Source organism: Schistocerca piceifrons, chromosome 7 (assembly GCF_021461385.2).
Source record: "Schistocerca piceifrons isolate TAMUIC-IGC-003096 chromosome 7, iqSchPice1.1, whole genome shotgun sequence".
Lineage (NCBI taxonomy): Eukaryota > Metazoa > Arthropoda > Insecta > Orthoptera > Acrididae > Schistocerca > Schistocerca piceifrons.
Genome location: NC_060144.1, coordinates 40132505 through 40149821, shown reverse-complemented (window position 1 = coordinate 40149821; position 17317 = coordinate 40132505). Strand labels below are relative to the sequence as shown.

The window sequence follows — 17317 nt, the reverse complement described above, 5'->3', positions numbered from 1 at the left end:
TGAAAAGGTTGCGTTGTTTCTTTCCTGTCAAGTTTGTAAATTCTTAATGTATTTATGAATAGCATTATATAGTTTCTTGTACAGAAATATTTTGTTAATATTTCAGACCCCAAAAACTGTGTAGTTGTAGCATTTTTCATTTGCAATAATGAGCTCTTTATGCCCCCACTCCCTGCTGCCTTGATGTGCCCTCCTGACCTGTGCTGGTACCTTGGTGAGAGCAGTGGGGATCTCCTTGTTACAGCAACACTGCTTCGCCATCTCGTACCGCCGCGAGAACCAGCGTCAGTACGAGCTGCGGGCGGCCAACGAGTCCGACTGCAAGACGTGGATCGAGGCCATCCGCGAGGCGAGGTGAGTCTTTCCGTCATTCTGCACCCGTAATAACGGTGGTGCGCCCGCGACACAGATTCTACACAGCAGTCTAAGTTCAGATATTCAATCACAAAGATAAATCTTCTGATGGTGAAATATTTTTAACCAACGTTAGGAATATACAGAGTGACAACTATTGAACTCTTTGAAATAAAATCGTCATAACTTCTGAACGATTTGCGTTAGAACGTTCAAACTGCACGGTTGACCGCGGGACATGAGAGGAATTAGTTTGCGCATGCATGGTTTGGTTTAGCGACGAAGCCCACTTTTATTTGGGTGGGTTCACAGAGGAAGACTGCTCTGTAGTTCCTTCTCTAGATTGTCGCACAGATGACAAAATGGTAGATATCGGAATGGGCGACAGAGGCTTAGAGAAACAAGTAAAATCGCTCAAAAGAGGAAAGGCCGCTGGACCTGATGGGATACCAGTTCGATTTTACACAGAGTACGCGAAGGAACTTGCCTCCCTTCTTGCAGCGGTGTACCGTAGGTCTCTAGAAGAGCGTAGCGTTCCAAAGGATTGGAAAAGGGCACAGCTCATCCCCGCTTTCAAGAAGGGACGTCGAACAGATGTGCAGAACTATAGACCTACATCTCTAACGTCGATCAGTTGTAGAATTTTGGAACACGTATTATGTTCGAGTATAATGGCTTTTCTGGAGACTAGAAATCTACTCTGTGGGAATCAGCATGGGTTTCGATAAAGACAATTGTGTGAAACCCAGCACGCACTATTCGTCCACGAGACTCGGAGGGCCATAGACACGGGTTCCCAGGTAGATGCCGTGTTTCTTGACTTCTGCAAGGCGTTCGCTACAGTTCCCCACAGTAGTTTAATGAACAAAGTAAGAGCATATGGACTATTAGACCAATTGGATTGAAGAGTTCCTAGAAAACAGAACGCAGCATGTCATTCTCAATGGAGAGAAGTCTTCCGAAGTGAGAGTGATTTCAGGTGTGCCGCAGGGGAGTGTCGTAGGACCGTTGCTATTCACAATATACATAAATGGCTTTGTGGATGACATCGGAAGCTCATTGAGAGTTTTTGCGGATGATGCTGTGGTTTCGAGAACAAACCTTTGCCGAGTCAAGCAGTATATTGCTCCCTCATACGTATATATCGCGAAGAGACCATGAGAATAAAATCAGAGAGATTAGAGCCCACACAGAGGCATACCGACAATCCTTCTTTCCACGAAGAATACGAGACTGGAATAGAAGGGAGAACCGATAGAGGTACTCAAGGTACCCTCCGCCACACACCGTCTGGTGGCTTGCGAAGTATGGATGTAGATGTAGATGTAGATGTAGATGTAAGCAAAATTGGCACATTTGGTGGACTGAGAACCCACATTTTGCGAGTCTCTTCACTCTCAAAGGGTTACTGTGTGGTGTACAATGCCCAATCACGGAATAATCGGTGTGATATTCCTTAATGACACCGTGACTACCGAACTGTGCGTGAAGGTTTTGGAAGATGGTTCCACCACCATTATCGAAAGTGACGCTAATTCCGACAAGATGTGGTTTATACAAGACGGACCTCGACCCCATCGAAGCAGGAGAGTGTTCGATGTCCTGCAGGAGCACTTTGGGGACCGCATTCTGGCTCTAGGGTGCTCAGAGGGCACTGGGCCTCGATTGGCCGCCATATTCTCCGAATCTGAACACATGCGACTCGTTTTTGTGGGCCCATATTAAACATAAGGTTTACGGCAATAACTCCAAAACCATTGCTGAGCTGAAAACGGCCATTCAGGAGGTCACCAAAGCATCGATGTTCCGACACTTCAGCGGGTCATGCAGTATTTCGTTATTCGTCTGCCCCACATCATTGCCGCTGGTGGCAGGCATATCGAACATGTCATAAACTAAATCCGAATATCTGCACGCCGTAGTTTGTAACTAATTTACTCGTTTTTTGACAGAGTTCAATAACTGTTAATCTGTATTTTCTGTGGTATCCATGGTAACGTGAATTTGGTGTAAATCACTTATGTGGAAGTACGAGTATATTAATTATTCTTTCCATCTTAAGAATCATATTTAATTCACTTCGTTTATTAATATAAATAGTGTACTTAAGTACAACAAGCTGCATTTACACAAACTAATTACCGTAACGGACTTGAATTTACACCACTTGTGATCTGTATGGGTCGTCCGGGTAGAACAGTTTGCTCATTTAGTGTTAGGTGCAGGTGCTCCGAGGTGGACGGAGAAGCTGAGACAATGCAAAGAAATTTGTGACACACTCATATATATTTTATGCGCTGCCATACTTAAATTGTACAGCAACACGTTGGTTGTGCTTGTAGACAGATACAACGAAGCGGTGCCTGTCAAGGCGAGCGTTACTGAATACAAGGTCAACGGGACTATGTCTGTCCTGGTCGCCACACTGTCAATAAGTGTAGTGTATTTCTATCAAACTCAATGAACAGTTTGTTAACAAGAAGTCAGAAGTAGAAAACATTTTTAATAATAACTTTTAAGTGCTGCAGAGAAAGTGGGATCCAGCTATTCATCGGAAAATACAATTTGATGAAACTGAAATTCAATCCACCTCTCCTACTGAAATTAAGAAAATAATAAATTGACTCAAAAGTAAAAGCTCACGTGGAATTCATAGCATTTCCATCAAAGAATTAACTGCTTCTTCCCAACAGATTAGTAGGAATCTCAGCCACATATGTAGTAGCTGACTGAAACAGGGCATTTTTTGCAGATAGACTGAAATACAGTATCGTTAAACTATTGCACATAAAAGGGGACGGGTCTGATGCTAACAACTACCGCCCAATCTCACTTCTGACAGCTTTATCCAAAATTCTTGAAAAAGTAATGTATTGAAGAGAAGCATCCCCTATTTGTAAAAATGAAGTACTAACAAAATGTCAGTTTGGTTTTCAGAAAGGCTTTTCAACACAAAATGCTATATATTCTTTCACTGACGAAATATTAAATGCATTGAATAACCGACCATCACCCACTGGGATATTTTGTGAAATCTCAAAGGCTTTTGACTGTGTGAATCATGAAGTCCTTCTAGATAAGATTAAATTTTGTGGTATGAATGGGAAAATGATTTAATTTGTATTTAACTGGAAGGAAGTAGAAGGTTGAAATTAACAGTACAGATAGCCTCCGAAAATCAGCAGAGTCTTCTAACTGGGGAGTTGTTAAGAATGGTGTCCCACAGGGTTCAGTCTTGGGTCTTTTATTGTTCTTAATATATATTAATGACTTGCCTCTCTACAGTCATGAAGATGCAAAGCTATTTCTTTTTCATGATGATACAAGTATAGTAATCACACCCAAAAAACAAGAATCAGCTGCGAAAATTGTAAATAATGTCTACCAGAAAATTACTATATGGTACCCTCACTAAATTTTCAGAAAACACAGTCTATACAATTCTGTACAGTGAATTACATAACGCCATTGATAATTATAGACTATGAACAGAAGTTTGTTGCTAAGGCAGAATATTCAAAATATCTGGGTGTGTGCATTGATGAGAAATTGAATTGGAAGAAACACATCGATGATCTGCTGAATCGTTTAGGTTCAGGGTTATTGCGAAATTTTGGTGATAAAAATATCAGTAAATTAGCCTACTATGCCTATTTTCATTCACTGCGCGAAAGTAACGTACTCCTAAAATAGCGTGAACACCTCGAACTAATTTATGAGCATAACATGATGTCATGGGAGCAACGACGTGTATGACATAATCTGTTACCAAAAAATCATCCATAAAATACTTGAAAATGGCCTAAGGCCGAAATTGTGCAATCGTACAGGAAATAAAGAAAATGGCAGCTGAAGGCTTCAAGAAATCGTTCAGAAAAGTCATCGCAGCGGCGGACCCTACCGCAGTGAAAATTATGACACCCTGTGTCTTATGCATCACAAGAAATGGATCCAGATGAACCTCAGAGTCTGTGTGCTCCACACCACAACGAATAGGAGAGTGTACTGTGATCGTGGGAGTCTCACCTCACTCTAACTTTGTGTCCGATGTCAGTTCCGAATGGACTAAAAGCTTCATCATTCAACACCCTTTTTGTGGTGATGATCTGCGTGCGATGCTCAGACTGTATTACTACAGTATTTGAGAATCAGAGCACTTTGTAATTTCCATCAAACTTCACACATAATTTGAACCTTTCTGGTCGCAGGTTCGAATCCTCCCTCGGGCATGGATGTGTGTGATGTCCTTGGGTTAGTTAGGTTTACGTAGTTCTAAGTTCTAGGGGACTGATGACCTCAGCAGTTAAGTCCCATAGTGCTCAGAGCCATTTTTGAACCTTTCTAAACTTTCAATCGCTGACACCCGCAACAAAATAACAAAGGGAAGAAAGTTTACCACTTACTGTATTTGCGCTGTTTATGCAGGAAACTTAAGCGATAGGCTTAACGTTTTAATTCATTACTTATTTAACACTAATTCTATTTGCAACACATTTTGCAGACATTATCCGCATCTAGCACTGAATGTACCTGGGAACTTATATCATTGTAGACACATGGTTCAGGAGATATGACATCATAAATTTTTAGATGCGTGAAAAACCAGCTGATTTTTACTTGTGGGGGAGGGAGGGGGGGAGGAGTGACTGGTGAGTATGTATGCGTCGATACTCTCCCATCCGATTCTGCAAAAGTCGATCATGATGTGTCACTGCCTTTCATTGGCTATTTGACGATAGTTCTCCTGTTAGTAGCTTTCTTTGCTCTTGAATAATGCCTTTTCCACGTTAAAAAAATTATCAAACAGATGATCCTTGTTTTCGTTAGTATGCGGATGCATCTCACTGAACCTGTGTTTTTTACTGCGTAATGCTTATGACCTTCCAGTGGAGCTCCGGTTCGTCAGCTGTGCGTTATTGTTGCTAACCGCAAGTCCCTTCTTCATCTAGTGTGGCGCTTTTGGAAGCTTGACATTTTCTGGTGAGATGTGTTTGCATTATACGAACTGAAGCCTGATTCATCCCAGTCTCGTTCACAAAAATCGCCATTTAAGGACCACAAGTTTAACACGATATTAACCAAAACTTTTTCTCCATACCGAGCTACAATTTCCTTCTTTAAGAGCTCTGTGCCTGTGTTTAGTCAACAGTCAGAAATATCCAGTCCACAACTCAGAAGACTAGACGCAGATGTATAGAGGTATGCTTCATATTTAATAATCCGGCCGTGTTTTTAAAAACTATACAATTTTTTTGTAATTTCAAGCCCTCGATACCAAGAGTCAGGCTGCTTTAGGTTGCATGTTCAGTTAGAGTGAAATTATTTACTACAGCAAGGTTGGTTCAAACGGCTCTGAGGACTATGGGACGTAACATCTACAGCAAGGAGAAGCTTTCACGACATGGCACAGTTACAGCACTGATATTAATGAAATATTGTTTCTGTTGTACATGCGTACGTTATGTGATTCCATGTAGCAAAAAATTTCTTTTATGGATCACGAAAAATATACCGGGCGGTTGTAATCAAACTTTCCCCATTTAACACGTTATAACACGGAAACTGATTACTGCACAAGGACCAAACTTGGTAGCATTAATGTCAAGGACACGGAGAAGACAAATAACGCAGAAACTGTTGAATTGAAACACTTTTAATGTGCTGCTACAGTACATCATACCACTGCATATCGGTGCCACTACTGCTACAAAAGGGGCTCAATATGGTGGCCATCAGTGTCCAGAAGAGTCTGAAAGCGCAGGTTTCTTCACACCAGAACCAAGCATATCCGTAGTATGGTGGCTACCTCTCTTGATAGGCTGCGCTTCAGATCAGCACAAGTATGAATGTTCCCCTGGTAAACCCTGTCCCTCACGTAGCCCCAGAAAACACAGGGAGTGAGACGAGGTGATCGTGCTGGCCAAGCATTTGGAAACAACCGGCTGATAATTTGATCGTTTCCAGATGTGTTTGGAGAAGCAGGTGAACTTCACGTGCGATGTGTGGCGGGGCCCCATCTTGCGTCCCTCTCTCTCCTGTAGGGTGGGAATGACATGCTGATGAAGCATATTGCAGTATCGTCGGCCAGTCACACGTCACGTCTTTGGTTCTGTCTTTACCTCGTGAATGTAGGACATACACACATCAAAAAAAGGTTTGCATCACCCCAGTTCCCAGAACTCCTGAAGATAGACGTTGACTGTGCATATTGTTTCACAGACACAGTCCCTTTGTTCGGAGATGTCACTAAACCCTCCTAAAGATGCAAATAACGATGCACGAGCAGCGCCTATTAGACGGAGGGGGTCCGACAGCCGATCAGTTATTTCACCAGGAAGGAGGTACACGGCTCGTGTTGTCTGTAGTTCAACCATGCCTAGACAGTCAATCTTGTAGGAAGGAAGATGTCGCATGGAAAAGAGACGAATAGGATTCCGTAGCACGCCCAGATGCGGGTCAAACCCAGTTGGGGCACCCATATTTACATTTTCGGTAATTTTCCTTCATCTATGAAGGAAAACAACAGGACGGTTATGAAACTTCCTGGCAGATTAAAACTGTGTGCCCGACCGAGACTCGAACTCGGGACCTTTGCCTTTCGCGGGCAAGTTCTCTACCATCTGAGCAACCGAAGCACGACTCACGCCCGGTACTCACAGCTTTACTTCTGCCAGTATCTCGTCTCCTACTTTCCAAACTTTACAGAAGCTCTCCTGCGAAACTTGCAGAACTAGCACTCCTGAAAGAAAGGATATTGCGGAGACATGGCTTAGCCACAGCCTGGGGGATGTTTCCAGAATGAGATTTTCACTCTGCAGCGGAGTGTGCGCTGATATGAAACTTCCTGGCAGATTAAAACTGTGTGCCCGACCGACACTCGATCTCGGGACCTTTGCCTTTCGCGGGCAAGTTTTAATCTGCCAGGAAGTTTCATATCAGCGCACACTCCGCTGCAGAGTGAAAATCTCATTCTGGGAACGGGACGGTTACTTTGAAAAGACTCGATCGATTTTTTTACTCCATTCTTCCTCAAGCTGAGCTTCTGCTCTGTATCTTTCATCTTATTCCATTTATTCCCAATTGTACTTATTTTTAAATTATTTTCAGTGAGTGGACGATAATGTCGCCTGATCTCGCAGAATATCATTTCATATTCACCAGAGAAATACACCCACAAACAATCGATCTGTTGATACCTACCTGGAAACGTGTAGCACAGTTTTGTACCTTACGACGGCGGCTACACGTAGGAGGCTTGTTCTTCATCATGGAAGCATTAGGGGGCCATACTGATCCACGATCTCTCAACAGAAGCCCGCAGCCAGTGTAAAGGGTGACTCAAAAGAAAGCGAAATTTTCGAACACCTTGTGGCAACGATGCCGAATGACGCACGGAAAGCCGCTCGCGCCGTCTCGCCGTATAGTGAACAGTAAGCGCGAAGCGAAGGGACGGTTTGCAGCGACCGTTTGCGGTAAAAGCCTGTTACGGCAATGGACGTGTGGAGGCAGCGCGCCGAGAATTTCTGCGTCATTTCAACACTGAACGGCACGGTTGTGTCCCCTCGGCGCGTGCAATCAACACTCGAATCCGCAGTTTTAAAGCTACGGGTTCTGCATTCGAGAAGCAGTCTGCAGGATGACCTTGAACTCCTCGTACGAGAGAGAATATCGAGCCGTTGCGAACTGCTTTCGTAAGAAGACCGCAGCGCTCTGCTAGACGTCTATACAGTTGCATCGTTCGAGGGTTCAACGAATGCTAAAAGTGAATTTAAAGTTCCATCCGTACAAGCTGCAGCTCGTTCAGCAACTTCAACATAAAGATCTTTTAATTCTTAGGGAGTATGGTGAACGCATATTATCAAAAGTGCACAACTACTACAATTTAACTACCTGTAGACGTTGAATGAAGGTTACTTCCACTTCACTTGGACTCAGTAAAATCCACGTTAGCTAAACGAGCGTCCATTGCACAGCAACAAGGTTACTGCATGTTTAGCTATTTCATAAAATGCCGTTACAGGCCCCAAATTTTTAGAAGATGACGATGAGGGTCCAACCACCGTAACATCTGTTCGGTATGTTGCCATGATGGAATGTTTTGTTGCCCAAGGAGTGCCCACTTGCCTGGCAACAGTTGATTTCAAGATGTCAGCATGACGGAGCAAACAGCACGTACGGGGCGGATACTGATGGCGCCCGTGTGGCGATTGTTCGGTAACGATGCCAATTCGAGGCACGGTGATACTGCATGGCCCCCAAGATCGCCAGACCTGACAGCGTGTTCTTTTCTTGTGGGGCCATCTTCAGCGCTGTTTGTCGTACTCGAACTGCTACCACCGAAAATAATACGGATCTCCAGGATTCCTATTGAATTGTTATGTGAAGCCATGTTTAACTTTCCTATCAGGCTGCAGCAATGTGTGCGTCGAGGGTGACCTCATCTCTTGGATCTGATATTCAAGAGATAAAAATGCTTGTGACATTCAAGGATGGCTTAGACTGTACCCTAGGCATTGACATAAATGGTTCAAATGGCTCTGAGCACTATGGGACTTAACAGCTGAGGTCATCAGTGCCCTAGAACCTAAGAACATCACACGCATCCATGCCCGAGGCAGGATTCGAACTTGCGACCGTAGCAGTCGCGCGGTTCTGGACTAAAGCGCCTAGAACCGCTCGGCCAGCGCGGCCGGCATTGACATAAATAAATATGTGTAAAGTGACTCTGCTCATCCATTAATCCCTATTCCAAAATCTCCTGTTCTTTTGAGTCGCGGTGTGTGTGGATCAATGAAGGATAAACCACTCGCCCAGTACATTTTATGACGTTGAGGGGGTTGAGCTGAGGACAGTAAAAGGCTCGCAACCTTCGTCAGATTCGTGAAGTGTGCCTCCCGAAATCATTTTGACACAATTGGTGAGCGGTGAGTTGGAGCAGTGTCTCACCGGATTCACAGGACACTTGTGGGACGCTGCAGACAAACATACAGTTGCACATCTTCAACTTTTGTAGTCCTGTCTTCCTCAGATGCGTGTAATTTTACGGTATATTGATAATTTTTACTTATGGACCGTCTGACAGCAACTGAATAAAACATAATTTTAGTGCCATACGCGTTTCGCCTTTATTTTCTGCAAGGCATCATAAGTGGCCTGGAATATGTACATATGTTAGCTATTTAATTTACATTTTTGTCTCTGTGCCTATAGGTTATAAACAGTTCTGGTGGTTGGTATTTCCTATTAAGTAGTAATGTTTTGGTCTGTACTTACAGGTTGCGTCGACAATTTCTTACATATTACGCTCCTGTTGCATTTTTGGTGTTGTTCTTCTTCTTATGAATGCCAATTTGCGGTTTTTTCCCACATTCCACAGCACTATGAACTGAACGATTGTTTCAATGCAATGTTTTGGTTTCTGTTGCCGACTGTCAAACGTTTTTGCCAAAGATCGAATGTTATTGTGTGTGTGCATGTGTGTGTGTGTGTGTGTGTGTGTGTGTGTGTGTGTGTGTGTGTTTTGGTGTGATGTAATTATTTTTTTTTGTGTTGTGTGTGTGTGTGTGTGTGTGTGTGTGTGTGTGTGTGTGTGTTTTGGTGTGATGTAATTATTTTTTTGTGCTGTGTGTGTGTGTGTGTGTGTGTGTGTGTGTGTCATAGTGAACTGAACAAAACTACTTAACTACTTTCAGTTTGAGAAAGAATATTATCTACAAAGTGATGGACTGCCCATGGGATCCCCAATATCAGGAACACTAGCAAACATTTTCATCAGTTACCTAGAAAATCAGATCTTTGAAAAGATAACCACTAATGAAAGTTTCAAAATCATATATTGGTACAGATACGTGGATGACATTATTTGTCTGGTAGATGAGCCAAGTGAAAAAATAGATGAACTCTATTTAGAAATCAACAAAACTCATCATAACATAAAATTCACACTTGAAAAAGAAAAAAAATCAAATAAATTTTCTTGACATTACAATAAAAAAGAAAATGGCAAACATACATTTGACGTCTTTACAAAACCAACAACCGCAGACACAATAATACATTCCACATGCAACCACCCCCACAGCCAGAAACTTGCTGCACTAAGACACATGTTACATAGATTAAACAGAATCCCACTCAGCAAGAGAAACTATGAACAAGAAATGAGTACAATCATACAAATAGTTAGGAACAACGGGTATGACACACATGTTGTACACATGCTCAATCAAAAAATAAAAACACAAATACAAAACAAACACAACATTTCCAGAATACAAAAGAAGTCACAAGCTGAAAACTTACAAACACACTCAACAAACACACACAATGACAACACCACACAGAAAAGAACCAGATGGTACACCATGACCTACACACATAAACTAACACACAGAGTTGCAAACGTTCTAAAGAGACAGGACTTCAAAATAGCATATAAGCCCGGGCAAACCCTCCAATCACACCTAAGCCAGCCAGCTACCAAGAAGGATAAATTCCAACAATCAGGAATATATAAACTCGAATGTGAAGTTGTGATGCAGTATAGATAGGCATGACATGCAGGAGTTTTGAAACAAGACACAAAGAACATATCAGATGTTGGAAGTATGAAACAAACCATTCTACATTTGCAGAGAATTTGAAACGCCATAACCATCATCCTACAAACATGGAACAAGAAGTGAAAATAATGAGAATAAGCAACCATGACAAACATCTTATACAAACGCAAGAAAACTTCCACATACATAAAGCCATAGCAGAGAACAAACATGTGATAAATCAACAAACACGCATCAGCACAGGCTCCCTACTACACTTAATAAAGGAAATGATAACATAAAACAAAAAAACTCTTCCCCACACCATCTGGACACACACACACACATACACACACACACACACACACACACACACACACACACACACAGCCCACAAAAAAATTATACCACACCATAACACACACACACAGCACAAAAAAAATTCTATCACACCAAAACACACACACACACACACACACACACACACATACGTACATACACAAACGCACACACAAATGCATACACGAACAGACCACAGATACTTCAATAATTACACTCGAAAGTTTGGCAATAACATTCGATCTTTGGCAAAAACATTTGACAGTCGGCAACAGAAACCAAAACATTGCATTGAAATAAGCGTTCAGTTCATAGTGCTGTGGAAGGTGGGGAAAACCGCAAATTGGCATTCATAAGAAGAAGAACAACACCAAAAATGCAACAGGAGCGTAATATGTAAGAAATTGTCGACGCAACCTGTAAGTACAGTTGAAAACATTACTACTTAATAGGAAATACCAACCACCAGAACTGTTTATAACCTATAAGCACAGTGACAAAAATGTAAATTAAATAGCTAACATATGTACATATTCCAGGCCACTGATGATGCCTTGCAGAAAATAAAGACGAAATGCGTATGGCACTAAAATTGTGTTTTATTCACTTGCTGTCAGACGGTCCATAAGTAAAAATTATCAGTATACCGTAATATAGGTGCACATGTTCGGACAGTAGGCGTCCTGATACACTGTGGCAGGCGTATCATGAGGTCCATTTCGTTGCTCGTTGACATCCCCACAGTTCAATACCTCCACAACAATGCTTCAAAGATGTCCTTTCAACAAATTTTATGCACCGATTCGTGGATCGGGGGAGGATTATAGCACGTATTTTTGAACTGCTGAACTCGTTAACCATGGTGAGCCCACGTGTTTCTATACGGTCTAAATGCATCCTTGACGTCTCATTGAAAGTTCCAAATTAACGTGTAAAAATCTCTTACGCCTATCAAATAAACAATTGGTCTGTCAATTTATAGAGTCTGGCTTAGTCTATAACAATTTCAGATAGATGAGCTATATCCGGGTACGGAACGTCACAGTTCATTGAGAAGCAACAGCAGCTACGTCGGTATAGCGCATGTTACCACACTACAAGATTCATGGGGTCGTTCCATTTTAAATGTCTTTCAACAACCGTGAGATGGTACCTCGAAGATCTTACTGCTTCGAGGGTTGCATCTCCGATTCAGTACTCGGAAACACAGGACAGGATAAGAATTGGGAGGATGCGTGAGACTGCGTGCTGTCAACAAGCGACGGCAGTTAGGCAGCTCCTGTCGTTGCGGTTCGAAACACACCCCCGAGCTCGTCTGTTTCTGCACTCTGCATTCAACAGGTCTCGTTAACTACGGTCTAGCCTTGGTACACCTCTATAACTTCTACCACCAACAGTTCCCTTCCTTATTAGTTTAACCATTCCCTCATGCCTCAGGATGTGTGCTAAAAACCTATCCTTTCTTTCAGTAAAGTTTCACTTTTTTACTTCCATATAAGGCTACACTCCAGACAATTATGTTCAGAATAGACTTCCGGCAGTTACTATATTCTACTGTATTAAATTTTCCATTTTCGGCAATGGTTATCTTTCGATTAGCTTTTGAAAACTCCACATGCTCTAAGTAAAAGAATAAAGTTTAAAGAATTCTGAATATTGTTATTTGTACTGTACTTTAGAAGCACCCTTAGCGACACGTCACACAAATCATTTGCATGATACACACTATACTGATGAGGGAGAAGTTGTCACTTTATAGCCTGTTGTATACTGTATAATGTAAACGCTTAGTACACCGGCTTCTGAGTAGTCTATTGGGAAATCCATATATATTATACAAAATTTTATTCCAGTGAGAAAATGAAATTTTCTTATTTTCAGAAGGCTCTGTGGCAGCGACATTCACACGTTTCATTCATACTAACTTTCGGTGTCTCAAGCACATAATAGCATCTTCTGCATTTAAAATTATTTTAATAAAATATGCTACTTATTATGTTATCACCCAATCTAACAGTGACACTAAGGTGTTTTACACTATATACATTTTAGTTTAATCATAATCTAAGCCTGTCTTCCTATCAGTTATTTCATAACATAGCACGCCAACGTTTTAGTAGCTCATGTCAATATGTTGAAGTAATTTGGATTCTATTACAAGTGTATCTGTATTTGTTCTACCCATCAAGTAAAAATCCTTTTTTCATTGAAATTATGACTTATCACTCTAGCGGTCTAGTAGTTTCCCTTCTTAATACCATTTTAATTAATTTATTTGAAAAGCTGCTAAATTTGCGTTTTTCGTGGAATCGTTAAATATCACGTTTGTATGTGAATCCTACAGTTGTTATATTATTCTGCTGAACTTAAAAAAAATGTCATGATACAAAAACCCATATTGAAAACAATTTTTTTTCTTTTTTAAAGGTTCAGGTAATTAAAATGGAGCTCAGTGCGTACAAATCAAAAGAAAAAGAGAAGAGTATGGCAGATCAGTTTTATAGTAGGACAATCAGAATAAAAGGAAGCTTATACGTAGTACAAGCTCAGTTTGACAAGGAGACGATTTAGGGGAAGAGCGGATAATATAAGTTATAATGACTGGCGGGGAAGATAACCCTGCTTCTACAGTAAGCCATTAAGCTTGGTTATCTTGTTAGTGCTGTAGTACTGGATACTACACAAACAGTTGGAAACGCCATGCTAGAATTTTTACCCAATAAATGTCTTGTGTTGACGAAAATGCACTCGCACGTACAACGGTGGGTTCTTTATTTTGCGCTGGGAGGAGAGCTAGTGCAAACTATAATGCATAAAACGTTAGTTCTCTTTACTGCAACATATATAAGATGAATTGCTTACCTTTGTACAACTCATTTTCATAGGAATGTTCTAAGTATTTACAACCTTGTGTAAATATTAATGTATAGCATGATACAGAAAAATACAAGTCTCTCACTCAGAGTATATTTTAAACTAACTTCACTTACAGTTCTGCCTAAGACATTAATTACGTTGCTGGCCTACTACAAGAAGACACTGTCCTCATAGGCCATTATCACGGATTGAGCTGAGCTGTCCTGTGCCCAGCTTAAGTAGAAGAGCGGATGCAACAACGTAGCGAGACAAACTCTGTGGGCGTGGCCGCTCCAGCGTCGCTCATTCGCCGGTGCGGTTTGCAGTTGACTGTCGTTTGCTGGGGTTGACTGCGAGATACCAGTCTCGCTTGGCCTCTCGCTCCTCGGACGACACCACAAAAAGGATAGGTCACACTGGGATAACTTGCACTTTCCTCTGACTGGAATGTAGACAGATTTGACTTACTTGGCTGTTTTTAAGGAATTGTTTATTTTGAAAACGAATTTCTATAACAGCAGCCGATAGACAACGATTGTGAAACACATCGATTGATGCTAAGTTCAAAATGTATAACTTTGGAAACAGCTTAATGAAAGCAGCTAGATGACTGAGAGTGAAGTGTTTTCTTTCTGTGGTACCCTACTCTTCTGATCACATGTGAGAGTTCAATTTTTATTTATTATGTCAAAAACTATTAAGAAACTGAAAATCAAGGATAGAATAATGACAGTATTACCAAAAGAATAGATTGCTACTCACCATATAATGGAGGTGCTGAGTTGCACAAGGAAACGCTGCTAAACAAGTAAGCTTTCCCCAAAAGGCGTTCTGAATTACACAACATAACACACACACATCCGCGCAAACGCAACTCAGACACACTTGATCACTTTCTCTGGCTACCAAAGTCACTACATGTGGCATCAGGATGGTGGGGGTAAGGAAGAGGCTGGGGTGTGGATGGGGAGGGATAGCAGGGTAGTAGTGGGGGACACTGAAGTGCTGTTTGTGGGAGCATACATGGACAGTGTGGGGGAAGATATGACAGCTAGATACTATTGGGAGTTTACACAGTGGGTAGAGGAGTGGGGGCAAAGGACAATGAAAGAAGTAAGACTGTGCATACGTCAGTGGAATAGAAGGCAGTGTAGTGCAGGAATTGGAATAGGGAAGGGGATAGGTGAAAGAAGGACTTACGAAGATAGAGGCCAGGATGGTTACAAGAACGTAGGATATATTTCAAGGAGAGTTCCCACAGGTGCAATGATCCAGATGGCACAGGCTGTGAAGCAGTCATTGAAATGTTGGCGAGCATGCTCAGCAACTGGGTGGTCTAGCTGTGTCTTGCTCATAATTTGTCAGTGGCTACGCATGTGAACAAACAGTTTGCTGGTTGTCATGCAAACATTCAATTCAGCACAATGGTTGCAGCTTAGCTTATAGACCACATGACTGGTTTCACCGATAGCCCTGCCTTTGACAGGATAGGTGATGCTTGTGACCAGACTGGAGTAGGTAGTGATGGAAGGATGTACGGGACAGGTCTTGCATCTAGATCTAGTACAAGGATGTGATTCGTGAGCAAGGGGTTAGGAAAAGGGGTTGTGTATGGATGGCCGAAGATTTTGTGTAGGTTCAGTGGGAGGCAGAATACCACTGTAGTATGGGTGGGAAGGATAGTGGGTAGGACATTCATCACTTCATAGCATGACGAGAGGCATTTGGAACCCTGGTGGAGAATGTGATTCAATTGCTCCAGCCCTGGATGGTACTGAGTTGAAAGAGCAGTGCTCCTTTGTGAATGGACTGTGGGAATTTGGGAAGTGGCGGATGAAAGGAGAGATAAGTGACAGTAGATATGTTTCTGTACAAGACTGGGGGACAATTACCATCTTTGAGGACCTCTGTGAGACTGCTGCTATATTCGAGATGGACTGCTCATCACTGCAGATCTGATGGCCGCAGGTGGCTAGGCTGTATGAAACGGAGTTCTTGATATGGAATGAGTGGCATATGTCAAGGTGGAGGTGTTGCTGGTGGTTAGTAGATTTGATATGGACAGAGATACCGATTTAGTCATCTTTGAGATAGAGGTCAAAATCGAGGTGTGGCTTGTGGGATTGAGGAAGACCATGTGACTTGAATGCGGAAGACGATGTTCAGATTGTACACCATATGGTAAAGGAACAGGGACTGTGGAGAGTCAATGGAGAAAATGATTGCTTTTATGTAGGCAGTTAGGTTGCAGGTAAGAGACTGAAGGAGTTGGCCAACAAGAGCATAAATTCCCTCATAACCGATAGGGCATCCTGGGTGGATTGGTTTATGGACTTTAGGAAGCATGTAGAAGGTAAGAGTGTGGGAAGTGATAGGCATGATGAGAGGCATAGACTGTGGGGAGAGGTTCTTGTTAGACCTAAGAATTTGAGGAGAGACTGGAAATCCTGCTGCATTTATAGAATCTGGTCACTGTGGCATCGTTTGTAGGTGGACAAAACTGACAGCTGATGGAGTCCTTCAACCAAGCAATCCTGGCAGACCAAAACAACAGTCAGCAGGTAGGATTATAACTTCAAGATCAGTTTTTAGGTGGTGGATTGCTGTTCTATTTGTGGATGAAAGGTTTGCTTGCACGTTGAAGGATTTGGGGAATAATAGTGAGGCAAGGTTTGAGGTTAAAAATTCTGGAGAGTCAATAGGGGGTGATTTGGGATCAGTGGGGTGGATCGTGGCTGGAGAGCAACATTGGTCTTTTTTTTACTCTGATTGCTAGGCTAGCATTGGTGGCAAAACAGTTTCCACTGTATGGACTGGAGAAGGGGAGAAACTCTTCAACAAGTCCTGCATCATTCAGTTTGGAATTGGGGAAAAAGGCAAGGCCTTAAGCAAAAAACTGTTACTTTACCACATGGTGCCATGTTAAACAGCCATAATGTCCAATGCCTTAGATCTATTGAACACTACATTTCCCAATGCCTGATGGATTCCAGACCTACAACCTTTTTCCTGGTCATCATAACCAACTATATTCTCACACACAATTACTTCTGCTTTGAAGACATCACCTACATACAAATCTTGGACACCCACATGGCACAACCTTATGTCAGCCTACTCACGGGCCATCTAGAGAAACCTTTTGTAACCACCCAGAATCTGAAACCACGGACCTGGTTCAGATTTATTGGTTACACCTGTTTCATCTAGTGGAGGGTGAGGAAACA

General features: G+C 42.1%; 1 protein-coding gene across 1 annotated transcript in view; it reads left to right on the top strand.

The window, feature by feature from the left end:
• Positions 1-17317, top strand: part of LOC124805409 (ras-specific guanine nucleotide-releasing factor 1-like) — a 429611-nt gene that overhangs the window by 239760 nt on the left and 172534 nt on the right. The window contains exon 2 of the mRNA XM_047265970.1: positions 245-354. Coding sequence (XP_047121926.1) covers positions 245-354 — 110 coding nt within the window. The remainder of the gene's footprint in view (positions 1-244; positions 355-17317) is intronic.